Source organism: Oncorhynchus clarkii, chromosome 28 (genome assembly GCF_045791955.1).
Source record: "Oncorhynchus clarkii lewisi isolate Uvic-CL-2024 chromosome 28, UVic_Ocla_1.0, whole genome shotgun sequence".
NCBI lineage: Eukaryota > Metazoa > Chordata > Actinopteri > Salmoniformes > Salmonidae > Oncorhynchus > Oncorhynchus clarkii.
This window is the reverse complement of record NC_092174.1, coordinates 3,328,045-3,346,687: the sequence shown is the minus strand read 5'-3', so window position 1 is coordinate 3,346,687 and position 18,643 is coordinate 3,328,045. Positions and strand designations below refer to the sequence as shown.

The 18,643-nt window shown below is 43.8% G+C and overlaps 2 protein-coding genes across 4 annotated transcripts in view; one reads left to right on the top strand and one right to left on the bottom strand.

Annotated features, from left to right (window-relative positions):
* The window catches only part of LOC139386660 (RAN binding protein 9), a 371,620-nt gene that overhangs the window by 150,464 nt on the left and 202,513 nt on the right, over positions 1-18,643 (bottom strand). The gene's annotated exons all lie outside the window — the stretch shown is intronic.
* The window catches only part of LOC139387155 (reticulophagy regulator 1), an 83,570-nt gene that overhangs the window by 50,307 nt on the left and 14,620 nt on the right, over positions 1-18,643 (top strand). The window contains exon 1 of one of the 3 annotated variants that reach the window (XM_071133195.1): positions 2,681-2,959. The exons of the other annotated variants lie outside the window; for them this stretch is intronic. Coding sequence (XP_070989296.1) covers positions 2,928-2,959 — 32 coding nt within the window. The 5' untranslated portion in view covers positions 2,681-2,927. Of the gene's footprint in view, positions 1-2,680; positions 2,960-18,643 lie in introns of those variants that run through there. 3 annotated transcript variants of the gene reach the window in all.

Here is an 18,643-nt window from a genome sequence, read left to right as displayed (position 1 = left end):
AAGAAATCCAGCCCAGTCACGGACCAGGATGTCTTGCTCCCAGGCAGACTAAATAACTTTTTTGCCCGCTTTGAGGACAATAAAGTGCCACTGACACGGCCTGCAATGAAAACATGCGGTCTCTCCTTCACTGCAGCCGAGGTGAGTAAGACATTTAAACGTGTTAACCCTCGCAAGGCTGCAGGCCCAGACGGCATCCCCAGCCGCGCCCTCAGAGCATGCGCAGACCAGCTGGCCGGTGTGTTTACGGACATATTCAATCAATCCCTATACCAGTCTGCTGTTCCCACATGCTTCAAGAGGGCCACCATTGTTCCTGTTCCCAAGAAAGCTAAGGTAACTGAGCTAAACGACTACCGCCCCGTAGCACTCACATCCGTCATCATGAAGTGCTTTGAGAGACTAGTCAAGGACCATATCACCTCCACCCTACCTGACACCCTAGACCCACTCCAATTTGCTTACCGCCCAAATAGGTCCACAGACGATGCAATCTCAACCACACTGCACACTGCCCTAACCCACCTGGACAAGAGGAATACCTATGTGAGAATGCTGTTCATCGACTACAGCTCGGCATTCAACACCATAGTACCCTCCAAGCTCGTCATCAAGCTCGAGACCCTGGGTCTCGACCCCGCCCTGTGCAACTGGGTACTGGACTTCCTGACGGGCCGCCCCCAGGTGGTGAGGGTAGGCAACAACATCTCCTCCCCGCTGATCCTCAACACTGGGGCCCCACAAGGGTGCGTTCTGAGCCCTCTCCTGTACTCCCTGTTCACCCACGACTGCGTGGCCACGCACGCCTCCAACTCAATCATCAAGTTTGAGGACGACACAACAGTGGTAGGCTTGATTACCAACAACGATGAGACGGCCTACAGGGAGGAGGTGAGGGCCCTCGGAGTGTGGTGTCAGGAAAATAACCTCACACTCAACGTCAACAAAACTAAGGAGATGATTGTGGACTTCAGGAAACAGCAGAGGGAACACCCCCCTATCCACATCGATGGAACAGTAGTGGAGAGGGTAGCAAGTTTTAAGTTCCTCGGCATACACATCACAGACAAACTGAATTGGTCCACTCACACAGGCAGCATCGTGAAGAAGGCGCAGCAGCGCCTCTTCAACCTCAGGAGGCTGAAGAAATTCGGCTTGTCACCAAAAGCACTCACAAACTTCTACAGATGCACAATCGAGAGCATCCTGGCGGGCTGTATCACCGCCTGGTATGGCAACTGCACCGCCCTCAACCGTAAGGCTCTCCAGAGGGTAGTGAGGTCTGCACAACGCATCACCGGGGGCAAACTACCTGCCCTCCAGGACACCTACACCACCCGATGTCACAGGAAGGCCATAAAGATCATCAAGGACATCAACCACCCGAGCCACTGCCTGTTCACCCCGCTATCATCCAGAAGGCGAGGTCAGTACAGGTGCATCAAAGCTGGGACCGAGAGACTGAAAAACAGCTTATATCTCAAGGCCATCAGACTGTTAAACAGCCACCACTAACACTGAGTGGCTGCTGCCAACACACTGACACTGACTCAACTCCAGCCACTTTAATAATGGGAATTGATGGGAATGATGTAAATATATCACTAGCCACTTTAAACAATGCTACCTTATATAATGTTACTTACCCTACATTATTCATCTCATATGCATACGTATATACTGTACTCTATATCATCGACTGTATCCTTATGTAATACATGTATCACTAGCCACTTTAAACTATGCCACTTTGTTTACATACTCATCTCATTTGTACATACTGTACTCGATACCATCTACTGTATCTTGCCTATGCTGCTCTGTACCATCACTCATTCATATATCCTTATGTACATATTCTTTATCCCCTTACACTGTGTACAAGACAGTAGTTTTGGAATTGTTAGTTAGATTACTTGTTATTACTGCATTGTCGGAACTAGAAGCACAAGCATTTCGCTACACTCGCATTAACATCTGCTAACCATGTGTATGTGACAAATAAAATTTGATTTGATTTGATTTGATTTGAATGCTGATTTGAATGTCATTGGGAAAACAGAAAGGTATCAACGATTGTTTCGCAAACATCCTTTCTGAATTTAACAGTAATCCTAGAAGTAATCTAGTTGTTCAAAAGTATCTGTAATCTGATTTGATTATTTTTGCTGGTAACGTTACTGATTACAGTTAGTCACAGAACTCAGCCCCATCAATGCTCCTCAACTTAAAATATCCTTAACATGATAAAAAAAGGCCAAAAGTTACCTAAACAATCATTATCGTGTTTGCGTAACTTTGCAACATAATGTTTACTCCACTACGGCTAAATAAAGACTGTAACTGAACTGTTGTTAGCAGGGGAGAGCTAGCATTTGCGCAACGTCTGAGTAGTTTACACCGGATATGGCGTCAACATTCGACAAAGACAACAATGACATGTGCTTGCTTTCTACTTCTGAAACCCCGCTCCCACATACACACACAATCACAAAAAAACACACACACACTCAAAGATATCTGATAAACAGATTGTGCCCCCCCAAACTTTACAGAGGGGGGCAGTGACACTGACATAGAGGGGCAGCTCCCACCCTGTCACTGGTGTATTCGTACCCCCCCCCCCCCCCCCCCCCCCACCCACCACCCACCACCCTGCCCCAACCTCTCTGTCCTTTTGATAGTTGCCTGATGGAATGCTGTGTGACCTGTGTTATTTTTAGATGGGTCTGGTTGAAATAGTCAAGCTCAGGCTTCATTGAAGATAAACACTAGCTGGTCTCGCGCTGTGTGGCACGTCAACTGTGTCTTGACTTGACCTGAACGATTTGTAGAGCTTTGCTGTGACAGACAAGTACTTATATCCAGAACCACGTCTTCTTCGGACTACCTTAATATCGTAACAGAACCAAACTAGAACTCCTAAGATGTCTCCTGAAGACCGTGGGGCAGGAATGAGGTACATGACTATGTCTGTTTGTTTTGACTTCTTTTGAGTGTGTAATAAGAGAAAGTGAGAGACACTGACAGTCTAACAAATGGTTAAAAGGAGTTTTGAATACGGTTACAGCTTTCTGTTCATAGTGCCTTAAGAAAGTATTCACACCACTTGACTTATTCCACATATTGTTGTGATATTACTACTTTCTGAAGGCACTGTATGTCAATGATTAAAAAAAAGCAGTCTTCTAGATAAGGTGCTACACTCCTCGTGTTAGGTAATTGGTTGTGATTATGTTGGGTGCCATGCCTTAAGTTTTCCCTCAAGTATAAGCGACAGGATAATGGTATCCATATTGCTAAGAAAGAGTTAGAGGTATACAATTCACTCTAGTTTTCTCCGCTCAAAACCCAACTTGGCTAGGCAAATAAACTTTCAAATAGAATTAAGCTCTGTAACAGAAAGAATACAGCTTGTGTTCACTTGGAAAGGTGTCAACATCGTTGCATAAAATGTCATGATATCAGTGATATCAACAGAGCCACATGGGTGCTGTGTGGCTCAGTTGGTAGCGCATGGCACTTGCAGCGCCAGGGTTGTGGGTTTGATTCCCACGGGGGACACCTATTAAATATTACAAAAATGTATGCACTCACTACTCTAAGTTGCTCTGGATAAGAGTGTCTGCTAAAAGCCTCAAATGTTAATTTGGGCTTGGGCTCTCTGGTTTAGACGTGCATGAGAACTCTTTTGAAATGGAGGTTTAAGTGAACTGGTCAAGACTTTGCCTTGGGGTTTTGAATAGCAGCCAATATCATTTTTAAGTTCTTGTCTTTGGCATAGAGGTAGAAGTTGCATCTGGAGTGTTCTCTTGTACCCACACATAGACTGGTAAACATATTTACTCCCTCTGTATATCCCTCGGAAATATGTGGATGCTCTGAATTCTTTGGCCGCCATTCCTCACATTGTTTGGCCGTTTGTTAAATATAATTTTTAAGGTGCCGTCACTGGACTCATTAGAGGCTCAGACATGTAGCTCCCCATGTTGTTTTAGAGATCACCAATAGGTTGAAATGACATGTCTGCCTAACAACTGCTTTGGATGCCCCTCCCCTGGTCTCTCGATAGGATTGTTGTCATGGAATGATCCCCGTGGTTTTCCCAGATGAGTTGGGGATAACAGAGCAATGTGTCTGTTAGGTTTGGATGCCGTTAAAGATAGGAAAGGACTCATTTTACAGAAGCCTGAGTGAAGTACAAAAGGTATTTCATATCAGGAGTATGTAGGGCATAATGTCAATTAACTCAAGAAATACTGTTGTTAGACTCAAGATTAAGGTTGCAGTAATCACGTAGAATAATGCAGTATTAGCATAGTCAGGATTATAATCTTCCAGTCATCATTCACTGGGTTGGATACCAAAGTGTAGGATACCAAAGGCAGACAAAGGTAGATAGATCCAATGTAATTTAGTAGCAGTGGAGAAAAAGATACTGAGGTACAAGGACATGACATTAAGGGCTTTTATAGGCTCTGAGAGATCACGCAGGGTTGAGCCAGTATTTTGCTCCACGTTGAAAGGAGTGCCAGGATTTTCTAGGACTTTCCCCTGAAGGGGTTTACCCATGACAGTCAATACCACTGTCCCACATAAGTTTTGTTTGGTCTGTCCCTTTTGGTCTACCAATGAAGATACGATGCCTCTATCACTGCATTACAGTACAAAAGCTGGATACTGTAATACAGTGGGTATTGCCTCGTGAGCGGCGCATTGTATCCTTTGAGTTTACCAATATTTTGACAATGTCTTCTGGGTGTTAACTTGGAACCAGTCTTTCTCCCTTGGGTTTCCCTTAGGAGTGTTTTCCCAAAAGGAATTTGCCCAGTACCAGAACGCTTGACAAAAGTGTTTACCAGTAGACCACATCCCATACTAGGGCACTGTACTTAAGCAGTTCTACGGAGCAGGGCATTTTTACAGGAAATGGTGAAACCTTTATCAGGATTCATTGCCTCACAGACAAGCGTTTCGTCACGTTGTCACATGTGCGCCCGTTACGGTTTCCCTGGAAACCTGTCTCCCTGGGAAGCACGTGCCTGGAATGTGAGAGGGGAATAGCAATCTGACCTTTCTTGACAGAGGTAAATGTCAGACATGGCGTAAATTTGGTGGGGGGCTGGAGTTCAGGAGATACCCTACCCTGGCCTGTTGCTCTTTTCCTGGTTGATGAGTGAGAGTGGTCTGGAGTAGGGCTGGGCGATATGGCCAAAATATAATATCACTATACTTTGTAAAAATTTCGGCATTTCCTCCACTCATTTGAGGTCATTTCCACACTGCCACGTAGGGCTGCACGATATGGTCAAACAATCTAGGCCTTATTTTTTACCAAATGTTGCAATTGCGATTTAGAGCAAAACACTTGGGTGAACTGTTGGAATCATGGAAATAGAATGATTATTCTAATTCTATACTTAGAATATAATAGTGGGCACTTTGAATACAGTGCTGTTTGCCATGACAATGAAGGAAAATGCCAGGAGAAGTTATTGTGACAGGGTAGGAACCAAAGTGTTAATAAGTGTTTCCTAGTGGACCCTATATTCTTTATCTTAGCTACTTCATGTAGCTAACATAATGATGCTTTGCGTATTCCTCTTTGATTTAGAAGATACTGTTGCACAGACAACATGCTGGTTTAGGTCTACACCATCACTGGTATTATCAGGCTGGATAGCTAGCTACGTTTGCTCTGACTCAGTACATTTATTAGCTAGCCAGCTAACCAGCAATTAGCATTAGCGGCTAACACGATTTAGGCCCAACTTGCTAAGAAAAGACAAACTAGCCGTTTTTTTCAGATGTAAGAAATACAAACTAATAGTGTCATTACAGACCGCTAGAACATTAGTTGTTTTATATGAAGAAGCAAAGTGAAAACAGCATCATTGTCATCAACATTGTTGCATGTGCTGCACTGACCATGCAGACTGAACGCAAGTGTGTCATGGTTGAGGAACATCAAATGTACTCCGTAAGTGACAGGGGGCAGGGCTAGGTCTGTGTGGAAAGCGGCATGGAGAGAGCTACAAGAGATGACTCAAGTAGCGGAGTAAACTATAAAACTATTACACACGGCGTATAACATTCAACAATCCAAACATTCAAATACCGTGATAGAAGGTAATGTAAAAACTCAAACCGGTCTGTGCATCAATACCGGTATATAGTAAAATACGATATACCACCATGCCCTAGAATGGAGCTTAAGGGGGAAGCAGGCAAAGGGGTGCATTAAGGTGGATATTTGAAATATCTCTGCAACCAAAACAAATGGGAAAGGGACAGCTGTGTGGGGGTGGAAGGTGGGTTTGGGAGAGAGGGTAACGAGCTGGGAAAGGGCACTGCTCAAATAAACTTCAGTTAATAGATGTCCTCAGCCTGCCAAGGAATCCTGTGTTGCGCTGACTTTGAAAGCCTTTGAAAGCCTTTTCCTTGAGAGCTGAGGTCCAGCGATGCCAATTCTCCATCATCTGTCAAACTCTCCCACGACAAACAAAGAGAGATTTTCTGAAAGGCATGCTGGGTAATGTAGTTTTATCTATAATCTTTCACCTGCTCTATGCCTTGGAATTGCCTTGAAGCGAATAAAGTGTGATACAGTTGTCAGGCTTTCCAGGGTCACATGGGGGATTTCATTACGAGCGGCTCGTAGAGCTCGACCTACTTTCCTGTCGTTAGAAAATGTCAGATTAAAGGGGTGGAGATTTGTAAAGAGTTAGCTAGTGTTCAGTAACCGCATCTGTCAACGTGATTAGTGTTTAAGGGCACGGTGTTAGGGTTCTTGGGGTCATAGCACTTTAGTACCTAGACCTATCCACTATCCTACTCCTTGAGCAAGGACACCTCGAGAGATGGAGAGACCATTCATGAGAGTACACCATGCAAATCCTGGTAAACCCAAACAGATATACAGTGCCTTCAGAAAGTGTTCACACCCTTTGACTTTTTCAAAATGTGGTTGTGTTACAAAGTGGGACTAAAAAGGATTTAATTGTCATTTTTTGGTCAACGATCTACACAAAATACTATAATGTCAAAGTGGAAGAGAAATACACATGCGCCGAATACAACAGGTATAAAACACGTGTAGGTAGACCTTACAGTGAAATGCTTACTTACAAGCCCTTAAACAACAATGCAGTTTTAAGAAAAATAAGTGTTAAGTAAAAAAAATAGATAAGCCAAAAATAATAATTAAAAAGCACAATATACAGGGGGTACCAGTACAGTGTCAATGTGCGGGGGCACCGGTTAGTTGAGGTAATTGAGGTAATATGTACATGTAGGTAGTGCTAAAGTAACAATGCATGGATAATATACAGAGAGTAGCAGCAGCATAAACGAGGGGGGGGGGTGCAAATAGTCTGGCTAGCCATTTGACCTGTTTTTAGGTGTCTTATGGCTTGGGGGTAGAAGCTGTTAAGAAGCCTTTTGGACCTAGACTTGGCGCTCCGGTACCGCTTGCCGTGCGGTAGCAGAGAGAACAGTCTATGACTAGGGTGGCTGGAGTCTGACAATTTTTAGGGCCTTCCTCTGACACCGCCTGGTATAGAGGTCCTGGATGGCAGGAAGCTTGGCCCCGGTGATGTATTCGGCCTTACCCACTACCCTCTGTAGTGCCTTGCGGTCGAAGGCTGAAAAGTTGCCATACCAGGCAGTGATGCAACCATACTCTCGATGGGGCACCTGTCCAACTTTTTGAGGATCTGAGGACCCATGTCAAATAATTTCAGTCTCCTGATTTCACCCCGTCGATGAGAATGGGGGCGTCCTCCTTCTCCTGTAGTCCACAATCATCTCCTTTGTCTTGATCACATTGAGGGAGAGGTTGTTGTCCTGGTACCACATGGATAGGTCTCTGACCTCCTCAAAATAGGCTGTCTCATCGTTGTTGGTGATCAGGCCTACCACTGTTGTGTCGTCTGCAAACTTAATGATGGTGTTGGAGTCGTGCCTGGCCATGCAGTCATGAGTGAACAGGGAGTACAGGATGGGACTGAGCACGCACCCCTGAGGGCCCCTGTGTTGAGGATCAGCGTGGCGGATGTGTTTGTTTCCTACCCTTACCACCTGGGGGCGGCCCGTCAGGAAGTCCTGGATCCAGTTGCAGAGGGAGGTGTTTAGTCCCAGGGTCCTTAGCTTATTGATGAGCTTTGAGGGCACTATGGTTTTGAACACTGAGCTGTAGTCAATGAACAGCATTCTCACATAGTCAATGAACAGCATTATTTTATCCAGGTGGGAAAGGGCAGTGTGGAGTGCATCATCTGTGGATCTGTTGGGGCCTTTCAAAGAACTTTATGGCTACAGACGTGAGTGCTACGGGTCGGTAGTCATTTAGGCAGGTTACCTTAATGTTCTTGGACACAGAGACTATGGTGGTCTGCTTAAAACATGTTGGTATTACAGACTCCGACAGGAAGAGGTTGACAAAGTCAGTGAAGACACTTGCCAGTTGGTCAGCGCATACTAGCAGTGCACATCCTGGTAATCTGTTTGTTCCTGCGGCCTTGTTAATGTTAACCTGTTTAAAGGTCTTACTCACATCGGCTACGGAGAGCGTGAGTGTGAACAGCTGAAGCTCTCATGCCTGTTTAAGTGTTACTTGCCTTGAAGCGTGCATAGAAGTAGTTTAGCTCATCTGGTGGGCTCGTTTCACTGGGCAGCTCTCGGCTGTGCTTCCCTTTGTAGTCTGTAATGGTTTGCAAGCCCTGCCACATCCGACGAGCGTCAGAGCCAGTGTAGTACAACTCGATCTTAGTCCTGTATTGACGCTTTGCCTGTTTGATGGTTCATCGGAAGGCATAGCGGGATTTCTTATAAACTTTCGAGTTAGGGTCCCTCTCTAGCCTTTAGCTCAGTGCGGATGCTGCCTGTAATCCATGGCTTCTGATTGGGGTATGTACGTACAGTCACTGTGGGGACGACATCATCAATGCGCTTATTGATGAGGCCAATGACTAATGTGGTTCACTCCTCAATGCCATCGGAGGAATCCCAGAACATATTCCAGTCTGTGCTAGCAAAACAGTCCTGTAGCTTAGCATCTGCTTCATCTGACCACTTTGTTATTGATCTAGTCACTGGTGCTTCCTGCTTTAATTTTTGCTTGTAAGCAGGAATCAGGAGGATATAGTTATGGTCAGATTTGCCAAATGGAGGCTGAGGGAGAGATTTGTATGCGTCTCTGTGTGTGGAGTATAGGTGGTCCAGAGTTCTTTTTCCTCTGGTTGCACATTTAACATGCTGATAGAAATTTGGTAAAACTAATTTAAGTTTCCCTGCATTAAGGTCCCCGCCAACTAGGAGCGCCGCCTCTGGGTGAGCGTTGTATGCTGTAATGTTAAGAATTCCCTTCACTGGAACTAAGGGGCCTAGCCCGAACTATGGAAACAGCCCCAGACCATTATTCCTCCTCCACCAAACTTTACAGTTAACACTATGCATTGGGGCAGGTAGCGTTCTCCTGGCATCCACCAAACCCAGATTCTTCCTTCGGACTGCCAGATAGTGAAGCGTGATTTATCACTCAGGAGAATGCGTTTCCACTGCTCCAGAGTCCAATGGTGGCGAGCTTTACACCACTCTAGCTGATTCTTGGCATTGTTCACGGGAATCTTAGGCTTGTGTGCGACTGCTCAGCCATGGAAACCCATTTCATGAAGGTTCAATCGGACAGTTATTGTGCTGACGTTGCTTCCAGAGGTAGTTTGGAACTCGGTAGTGAGTGTTGGAACCGACGACAGAATATTCTTACGAATTACACGCTTCAGCACTCGGCGGTCCCGTTCTGTGCGCTTATTTGGCCTACCACTTCACAGCTGAGCCGTTGTTGCTCCTAGACGTTTCCACTTCACAATAACAGCACTTACAGTTGACTGGGGCAGCTCTAGCAGGGCAGAAATGTAAAGATCTGACTTGTTGCAAAGGTGGCATCCTATGACGGTGCCACATTGAAAGTTACTGAGCTCTTCAGTTAGGCCATTCTACTGCCAATGTTTGTCTATGGAGATTGCATGACTGTGTGACTGTGTGTGATAAATGTTATACACCTGTCAGTAACGGGTTTGGCTGAAATAGCTGGATCCACTAATTTGAAGGGGTGTCCACATACACCATATATACCAAAGTATCTTCATTACATACAGTATCCAACCCCCTGAGTCAATACATAATAGAATCAACCACCTTTGGCAGCGATTACAGCTGTGAATTTTTCTGGGTATGTCACTAAGAGCTTTCCACAACTGGATTGTGCAACATTTGCTCATGATTCTTTTCAAAATTCTACAAGCTGTTGATAATTGCTAGACAACCATTTCCAGGTCTTGCCATAGATTTTCAAGTAGAGTGCATTCTGGAAGAATTACAGCCTCATTGTAAAATGTATGAAATACATTTTATGCCTAATCAATCTTCACACAATACTCCGTGATGACAAGGCGAAAACAATTTTTTTGTTATTTTTGCAACAAAAAATCAACAGAAATACGTTATTTCGAGAAGTATTCAGTCCTTTTGCTATGAGACTCGAAATTGAGCTCAGGTGCATCCAGTTACCATTGATCATCCTTGAGATGTTTCTACAACTTGATTGGAGTCCACCTGTGGTAAATTCAATTGATTGGACATGATTTGGAATATATAAGGTCCCACAAAAACCAAGCCATGAGATTGAAGGAATTGTCGGTAGTGCGCAGAGACAGGATTGTGTCGAGTCACAGATCTGGGGAAGGGTACTAAACTATTTCTGCAGCAGTGTGTTGCCCAAGAACACAGTGGCCTCCACCATTCTTAAGTGGAAGACGTTTGGAACCACCAAGACTCTTCCTAGAGCTGAACGCCCGGCCAAACTGAGCAATCGGGGGAGAAGGGTCTTGGTCAAGGAGGTAACCTGGTCACTCTGAGCTCCGGAGTTCCTCTGTGGAGATGGGAGAACCTTCCAGAAGGACAACCAACTCTGCAACACACCACCAATCAGGCCTTTATGGTAAAGTGGCCAGACGGAAGCCACTCCTCAGCCCGCTTTGAGATTGTCAAAAGGCACCTGAAGAACTCAGACCATGAGAAACAATATTCTCTGGTCTGATGAAACCAAGTCAGGCCTATTTAGCCTGAATTCCAAGCGTCACTTCTGGAGGAAACCTGGCACCAACTCTACGGTGAAGCATGGCGTTGGAAGCATCATCCCCTTGGGTTGTTTTTCAGTGGCTGGCACTAGAAGACAAGTCAGGATCAAGGGAAAGGTACAGTGAAATCCTTGATGCTAATGTGCTCAGGACCTCCGGCAGGGGCTATGGTTCACCTTCCAACAAGACAATGACCCTAAGCACACAGCCAAGACGATGCAGGAGTGGCTTCGGGGACAAGTTTCTGAATGTCCCTGAGTGGCCCTGCCAGAGCCCGGACTTGAACATCTCCGGAGAGACCTGACAATAGCTGTGCAGCAATGCTCCCCATCCAACCTGAAAGAGCTTTTGAGAGGATCTGCAGAGAAGATTGGGAGAAACTCCCCCAATACAGGTTTGTGAAGCTTGCAGCGTCATACCCAAGAAGATTTGAGGCTGTAATCGCTGCTAAAGGTGCTTCAACAAAGTACTGAGTAATTCATCTGAAAATGTATATAAATGTAATATTTCAATTTTTAAAATTTTAATTAATACATTTGCAAAAATATTTAAACCTGTTTTTTGCTTGGTCGTGATGGGGTATTGATGAGAGAAAAAATAACAATTTAATCCATTTTAGAATACGGCTTTAGTTACAAAATAAAAAGTCAAGGGGGTCTGAATACTTTCTGAATGCACTGTAGATTTAAGTCAAAACTGTTACTCGGCCACTCAGGAACATTCATTGTCTTCTTGGTAAGCAACTCCAGGGGTAGATTTGGCCCTGTGCTTTGGGTTATTGTCCAGGTTTTCCTCTAGGATTTTGTCTGTGCTTAGCTCCGTTTCTTTTTTTTATCCTTTAAAACTCCCCAGTCCTGAACGATTATCAGCATGCCCATAACATAATGCAGCCACCACTATGCTTGAAAATATGTAGTGGCACTGAGTTATTATATTTGCTGCAAACATGACACACTATGCAGGACAAAAAGTGAATTGCTTTGACCCCTTTTTTGCAGTATTACTTTACCTTGTTGCAAACAGGATGCATGTTTTTGAATATTTTTATTCTGTACAAGCTTCGTTTCACTCTGTCAATTAGGTTATTGTGGTGTAACTACAATGTAGTTGATCCATCCTCAGTTTATTATGACAGCTAGAGATATACCTACAGTGCCTTGCGAAAGTATTCGGCCCCCTTGAACTTTGCGACCTTTTGCCACATTTCAGGCTTCAAACATAAAGATATAAAACTGTATTTTTTTTTGAAGAATCAACAACAAGTGGGACACAATCATGAAGTGGAACGACATTTATTGGATATTTCAAACTTTTTTAACAAATCAAAAACTGAAAAATTGGGCTTGCAAAATTATTCAGCCCCTTTACTTTCAGTGCAGCAAACTCTCTCCAGAAGTTCAGTGAGGATCTCTGAATGATCCAATGTTGACCTAAATGACTAATGATGATAAATACAATCCACCTGTGTGTAATCAAGTCTCTGTATAAATGCACCTGCACTGTGATAGTCTCAGAGGTCCGTCAAAAGCGCAGAGAGCATCATGAAGAACAAGGAACACACCAGGCAGGTCCGAGATACTTTTGTGAAGAAGTTTAAAGCCGGATTTGGATACAAAAAGATTTCCCAAGCTTTAAACATCCCAAGGAGCACTGTGCAAGCGATAATATTGAAATGGAAGGAGTATCAGACCACTGCAAATCTACCAAGACCTGGCCGTCCCTCTAAACTTTCAGCTCATACAAGGAGAAGACTGATCAGAGATGCAGCCAAGAGGCCCATGATCACTCTGGATGAACTGCAGAGATCTACAGCTGAGGTGGGAGACTCTGTCCATAGGACAACAATCAGTCGTATATTGCACAAATCTGGCCTTTAAGGAAGAGTGGCAAGAAGAAAGCCATTTCTTAAAGATATCCATAAAAAGTGTTGTTTAAAGTTTGCCACAAGCCACCTGGGAGACACACCAAACATGTGGAAGAAGGTGCTCTGCTCAGATGAAACCAAAATTGGACTTTTTGGCAACAATGCAAGACGTTATGTTTGGCGTAAAAGCAACACAGCTCATCACCCTGAACACACCATCCCCACTGTCAAACATGGTGGTGGCAGCATCTTGGTTTGGGCCTGCTTTTCTTCAGCAGGGACATGGAAGATGGTTAAAATTGATGGGAAGATGGATGGAGCCAAATGCAGGACCATTCTGGAAGAAAACCTGATGGAGTCTGCAAAAGACCTGAGACTGGGATGGAGATTTGTCTTCCAACAAGACAATGATCCAAAACATAAAGCAAAATCTACAGTGGAATGGTTCAAAAATAAACATATCCAGGTGTTAGAATGGCCAAGTCAAAGTCCAGACCTGAATCCAATCGGGAATCTGTGGAAAGAACTGAAAACTGCTGTTCACAAATGCTCTCCATCCAACCTCACTGAGCTTGAGCTGTTTTGCAAGGAGGAATGGGAAAAAATTTCAGTCTACCGATGTGCAAAACTGATAGAGACATACCCCAAGCGACTTACAGCTGTAATCGCAGCAAAAGGTGGCGCTACAAAGTATTAACCTAAGGGGGCTGAATAATTTTGCACGCCCAATTTTTCAGTTTTTGATTTGTTAAAAAAGTTTGAAATATCCAATAAATGTCGTTCCACTTCATGATTGTGTCCCACTTGTTGTTGATTCTTCACAAAAAAATACAGTTTTATATCTTTATGTTTGAAGCCTGAAATGTGGCAAAAGGTCGCAAAGTTCAAGGGGGCCGGATACTTTCGCAAGGCACTGTATGTCCGTAAACACACCAGCCAGCTGGTCTGCGCATGCTCTGAAGACGCGACTAGGGATGCCGTCTGGGCCAGCAGCCTTGCAAGGGTTAACACATTTAAATGTCTTACTCACGTCGGCCACGGAGAAGGAGGGGTGGACCGGCAGTCCTTGGTAGCAGGCTGCGTCGGTGGCCATGTATTATCCTCAAAGTGGGCAAAGAATGTGTTTTAGTTTGTCTGGAAGCAAGACGTCGGTGTCCGTGACGTGGCTGTTTTTTCTTTTGTAGTCCGTAATTGCCTGTAGACCCTGCCACATACGTCTCGTGTCTGAGCCATTGAATTGCGACTCCACTTTGTCCCTATACCAACATTTTGCTTGTTTGATTGACTTGGGAGGGAATAACTATACTGTTTATATTCCAAGTCATCTTTCCATGGTTGAATGCGGTGCGTCGCGTTTTCAGTTTTGCGTGAATACCGCCATCTATCCATGGTTTCTGGTGAGGGTAGGTTTTAATGGTCACAGTGGGTACAACTTCTCCAATCCACTTCCTTTTAAACTCACTAATCTAGTCAGCGTATAATTCAATGTTATTCTCTGAGGCTTCCCGGAACATTTCCCAGTCGGCATGATCAAAACAATCTTGAAGCGTGGATTCCGATTGGTCAGACCAGTGTTGAATGGTTCTAGTCACGGGTACATTCGGTTTGAGCTTCTGCCTGTAGGACCGTAGGAGAAAAATTGAGTCGTAATCGGATTTGCTGAAGGGAGGGTGGGGGAGGGCCTTGTATGCATCGCAGAAGTTAGAATACCAGTGTTCATTCTAGAACAGTGTTTCCCAACCGGGGGTACGGGTACCCCTAGGGGTACGTGGGCAATCCCCAGGTGGTATGTTGGGAAGATTTTCAAAAATGTGAAGGAAAAATATTACCCCACAAAAAATATATTAAATTTGAATAGGCAGAAAAACATTTACTGAGGTCACTGGTGTGAAATCTCTAGTTATTTTATAGGCCTAGTTTTAACTCTTTACTTTTGGGGTGTGAGCAATGCTCTGTCTATCTGGCCTCTGGGTGATCGCCCACCCGTTGGCTCAATGTTTGATCCTCTGCTCATGCCAAGTGCACGTGATCCTTTGCTCCATGCACTAGAGTACCTGCTGCTGTTATCCTCACAGAAACTATGATGCCGATGAACTGAAGTCTGTACCATTGTCATATAACACTGTGTGCCGTAGGGACGATGACATGGGCGTTGATATTATTTATCAATTGGTGAAAAAACTATAATTCCGGCTCATTTTCTCTGCAGTTTGACGTATCGACTGATGTCAGTGGGGAAGCCCAGTTGATTGCGTTTGTGCAATACAAAGACATTTCGGAAATGAATGAGCACATTCTTTTCTGCAAGAAGCTAACGGGGAGAACTACAGGTGAGGATGTGTTTCACGTTATTGACAGCTTTTTCTCAGAGCACTATCTGGATTGGAAATCCTGTTTTCCTGTGTGCACGGCTCATGCTGTATCAATGCCTGGGAGAGTGAAATTATGAAATGCCCATGTAAAGAAGGTAAAGCCCACTCTATCATTCACAGAGAGGCATTGGCTAGCAAGAGAATGAGTCCTGAGTTACATGATGTTTTGAAGGACAAAGTGAAAGTGATTCACTTTATCAAGTCCAGGCTTCTGAATCACCGATTGTTTGAAAGGCTCTGTGATGACAGTGGGACGGAGCACAAGCAGCTACGGCTTCACACTGATGTCCTTTGGCTATCCAGAGGGAAATAGTAGCGGCTTTTTGAGCTGCGTGCCAAACTAAGTGATTTTCTGTCTGAGCAGTCACACCCCCTTGTGTCTGTGTTTAAGGACATAGACTAGAGATCTTGCCTTGCCAATCTTGCTGATGTGTTAAGTGAACTCTGCAAGGTAGACACACACATCCTAAAAATGTTTGACAAAGTGTGTTGATTCATGAAGAAGTTCAAACTCTGGTAGAGGAAATGTGAAGATGGGGAAGTAAGTTGTTTTCAGAAGCTTTACACCTCTTTAAACAGGTGATGTTGACAATAGTGCAAATAGTAAGCTCCCATTTACCCAAACTCAACAGTGAGTTCAACTCCATCTTCCCTGACATTGAAACCAAGTCTGCCAAACTTGACTGGGTGCGTCAACCACCTTTTTTTTATCAAATTTACAGCAAATCTAGGAATCACGCCGGTTGCAAACGCATGAGGGTGTACTTCAGGCAAGTCAAAGTGTTTTAGGAGTACAGAACCCAAAAAAGGTTGGGAACCACTGTTCTAGACGATTCTGTGCTTCCAACTTTGTGGCAACAGTTTGGGGAAGGCTGTTTCCTGTTTCAGCATGACAAGACTCCCGTGTACAAAGTGAGGTCCATACAGAAATGGTTTGTCGAGATCAGTGTGGAAGAACTTGACTAGCCTGCACAGAACCTTGACCACAACCCCAGCGAACACCTTTGGAATGAATTGGAAGGCCTACTGCGAGCCAGCCTAATCGCCCAACATCAGTGCCTGACCATACTAATGCTCTTGCGGCTGAACGGAAGCATGTCCCAGCAGCAATGTTCCAACATCTAGTGGAAAGCCTTCCCAGAAGAGTGGAGGCTGTTAAAGCAGCAATGGGGAAACCAACTCCATATTAATGCCCATGATTTTGGAATGAGATGTTCGACGAGCAGGTGCCCACATACTTTAATACTTATTGAATGAAGACATTTCAGATTTTATTTTTTAATACATTTATAAACATTTCAAAAAACATAATTCCACTTTGACATCATTGGGTATTGTGTGTAGGCAAGTCACAGAACAAAATCACAATTTTAATCAATTTTAAATTCATACTGTAACACAACAAAATGTGCAAAAAGTCAAGGGGTGTGAATACTTTCTAATACGGATCATAACACATTTATTCATGTGACTTACAGTTTATAAAATGTGTCTAATTAAAGTTTCCCTTTAAGTTATCTGCATTTGATGCTTTACGCCACTATTGCCTCTTTGCTATGTTTATGGCCCTTTCTGGTTCAAGACGACCCACTTTTAAATTAAGGCGGGAGCCTCAAAGCAGTGTTAAGTGGCAAGGATGATTTATTTTTTTTAAATCACCTTTTATTTATACACTTAAGTGCATTAAGAACAAATTCTTATTTACAATGACGACCTGTCAAAAGAGAATCTGCCTGTTCTGGGGCGCAACCAGATCTTGATCTTACTGTAAGTAATTTCACACTGCCGGTGTCCAGGACAGCTGCTTTCACAAGACGTGGCCTCTGCCAACACTTTAAACTTACATTTTGCCATTGTTATTTAATCTGACAAGCCCCCTTCTGACACCCCCCAATTCTAGCTGTCCAACACTGACCCCGTTGAAAGTTGACCCACAGATATAGTCCCTTTGTCACTGTCCTTATGCACCAGCAGGTGGTATCACCAGAGAGTACCTTCAGTGTGTATGCTGACTATGTACAGTGCAGGGTCAGTGGTGCATGCCAATACCAGTGTCATGCCAAAATTGACTGTATCCCACAAGTTAGATAGCATACTCTGAGTTGTCCTGATGTTAGGTCCTGATGTGGCTATGCCATATGGCTGTGGGCTACACTAGTTCATTTAGCAGACAAGATTTGCTTATAATTCCGTGGCATTATTTTATAGTATGAAAAATACAATTGAACAAAGCTGAATAAAATATAAATATGTTCTCCACAATTTGAGGGAGTGTGCACGTGCTGCTATTATGTGTTGAGCGGTTAACAAAGATATAGGTCCTCCTATATGCTTAATTTAGAGTTATTCATGCAACTTTAGTTGTTCTACAAACATTGGGCTATATGTTTTGATTTGTAATACATTGTAAGGCTGCATGATGAGACTCTAATGATGATTTGAAAAAAGTAACTTGAAATGCATGAGCCCTGCTTATTTTTTTGCATAAGCTGTACACACTCCAATAGTCTCTCATTCACAATTTGACAAGCACTTAATAATGCCTCGAATTTCACGGCGGCATCTCCTTTGTGGCCGTAATGCACCCTAAAAAAATCCATGCCTTTTGAGGCCCGGAGTGCTGCTTTGTGCCCTTCTCCCTGAGTGTGCTCTGCAATCCGAAGCATTTCGCACTCACATGGCTCTCCATCATGTGATCGGGTCTTTCTCACAGGCTACAAGTGAAGACCGACACATCGGGGACGCAATTTGCGCGCATATTGAAGATACTGGAAGAACGTTCCACATTCCACATCGTCAACCAACAAGACGAGTAGACCTAACGAACAACGAAACCACTAGCCTATGTCAATCTACTATCCCCCATAGTACAAAAGTCGACCCATTCTATTCTGTGCGAGAAATAAATATTCCAAACATAGTCTGGGACAGTTGTGGGATGCGATAGATCCCAAATTAATACAACCACTAGCATCAAAAAAAACTTTTTTAAGCAATGTGGCTGACACAACAGATCAGAACGTTTAGCTTAAAATGTTGATAAACTATTAGGTTATTTCTACACATTATAAGCGCAGCAATATACACATGGTAAAATGTTATAAACGCGAATGTTCCATTAGCAGAAAACACCATTATCAAAAGTGACCGTAAATGCAATCCTTTATTATTTAGTATATGTAAAGGCAAGATAAATAAAGAATAGTCTCATGGGTGACAATATTAGCTTACCACCGGCATCACACATGCTTTTATTATAAAGGTGCATT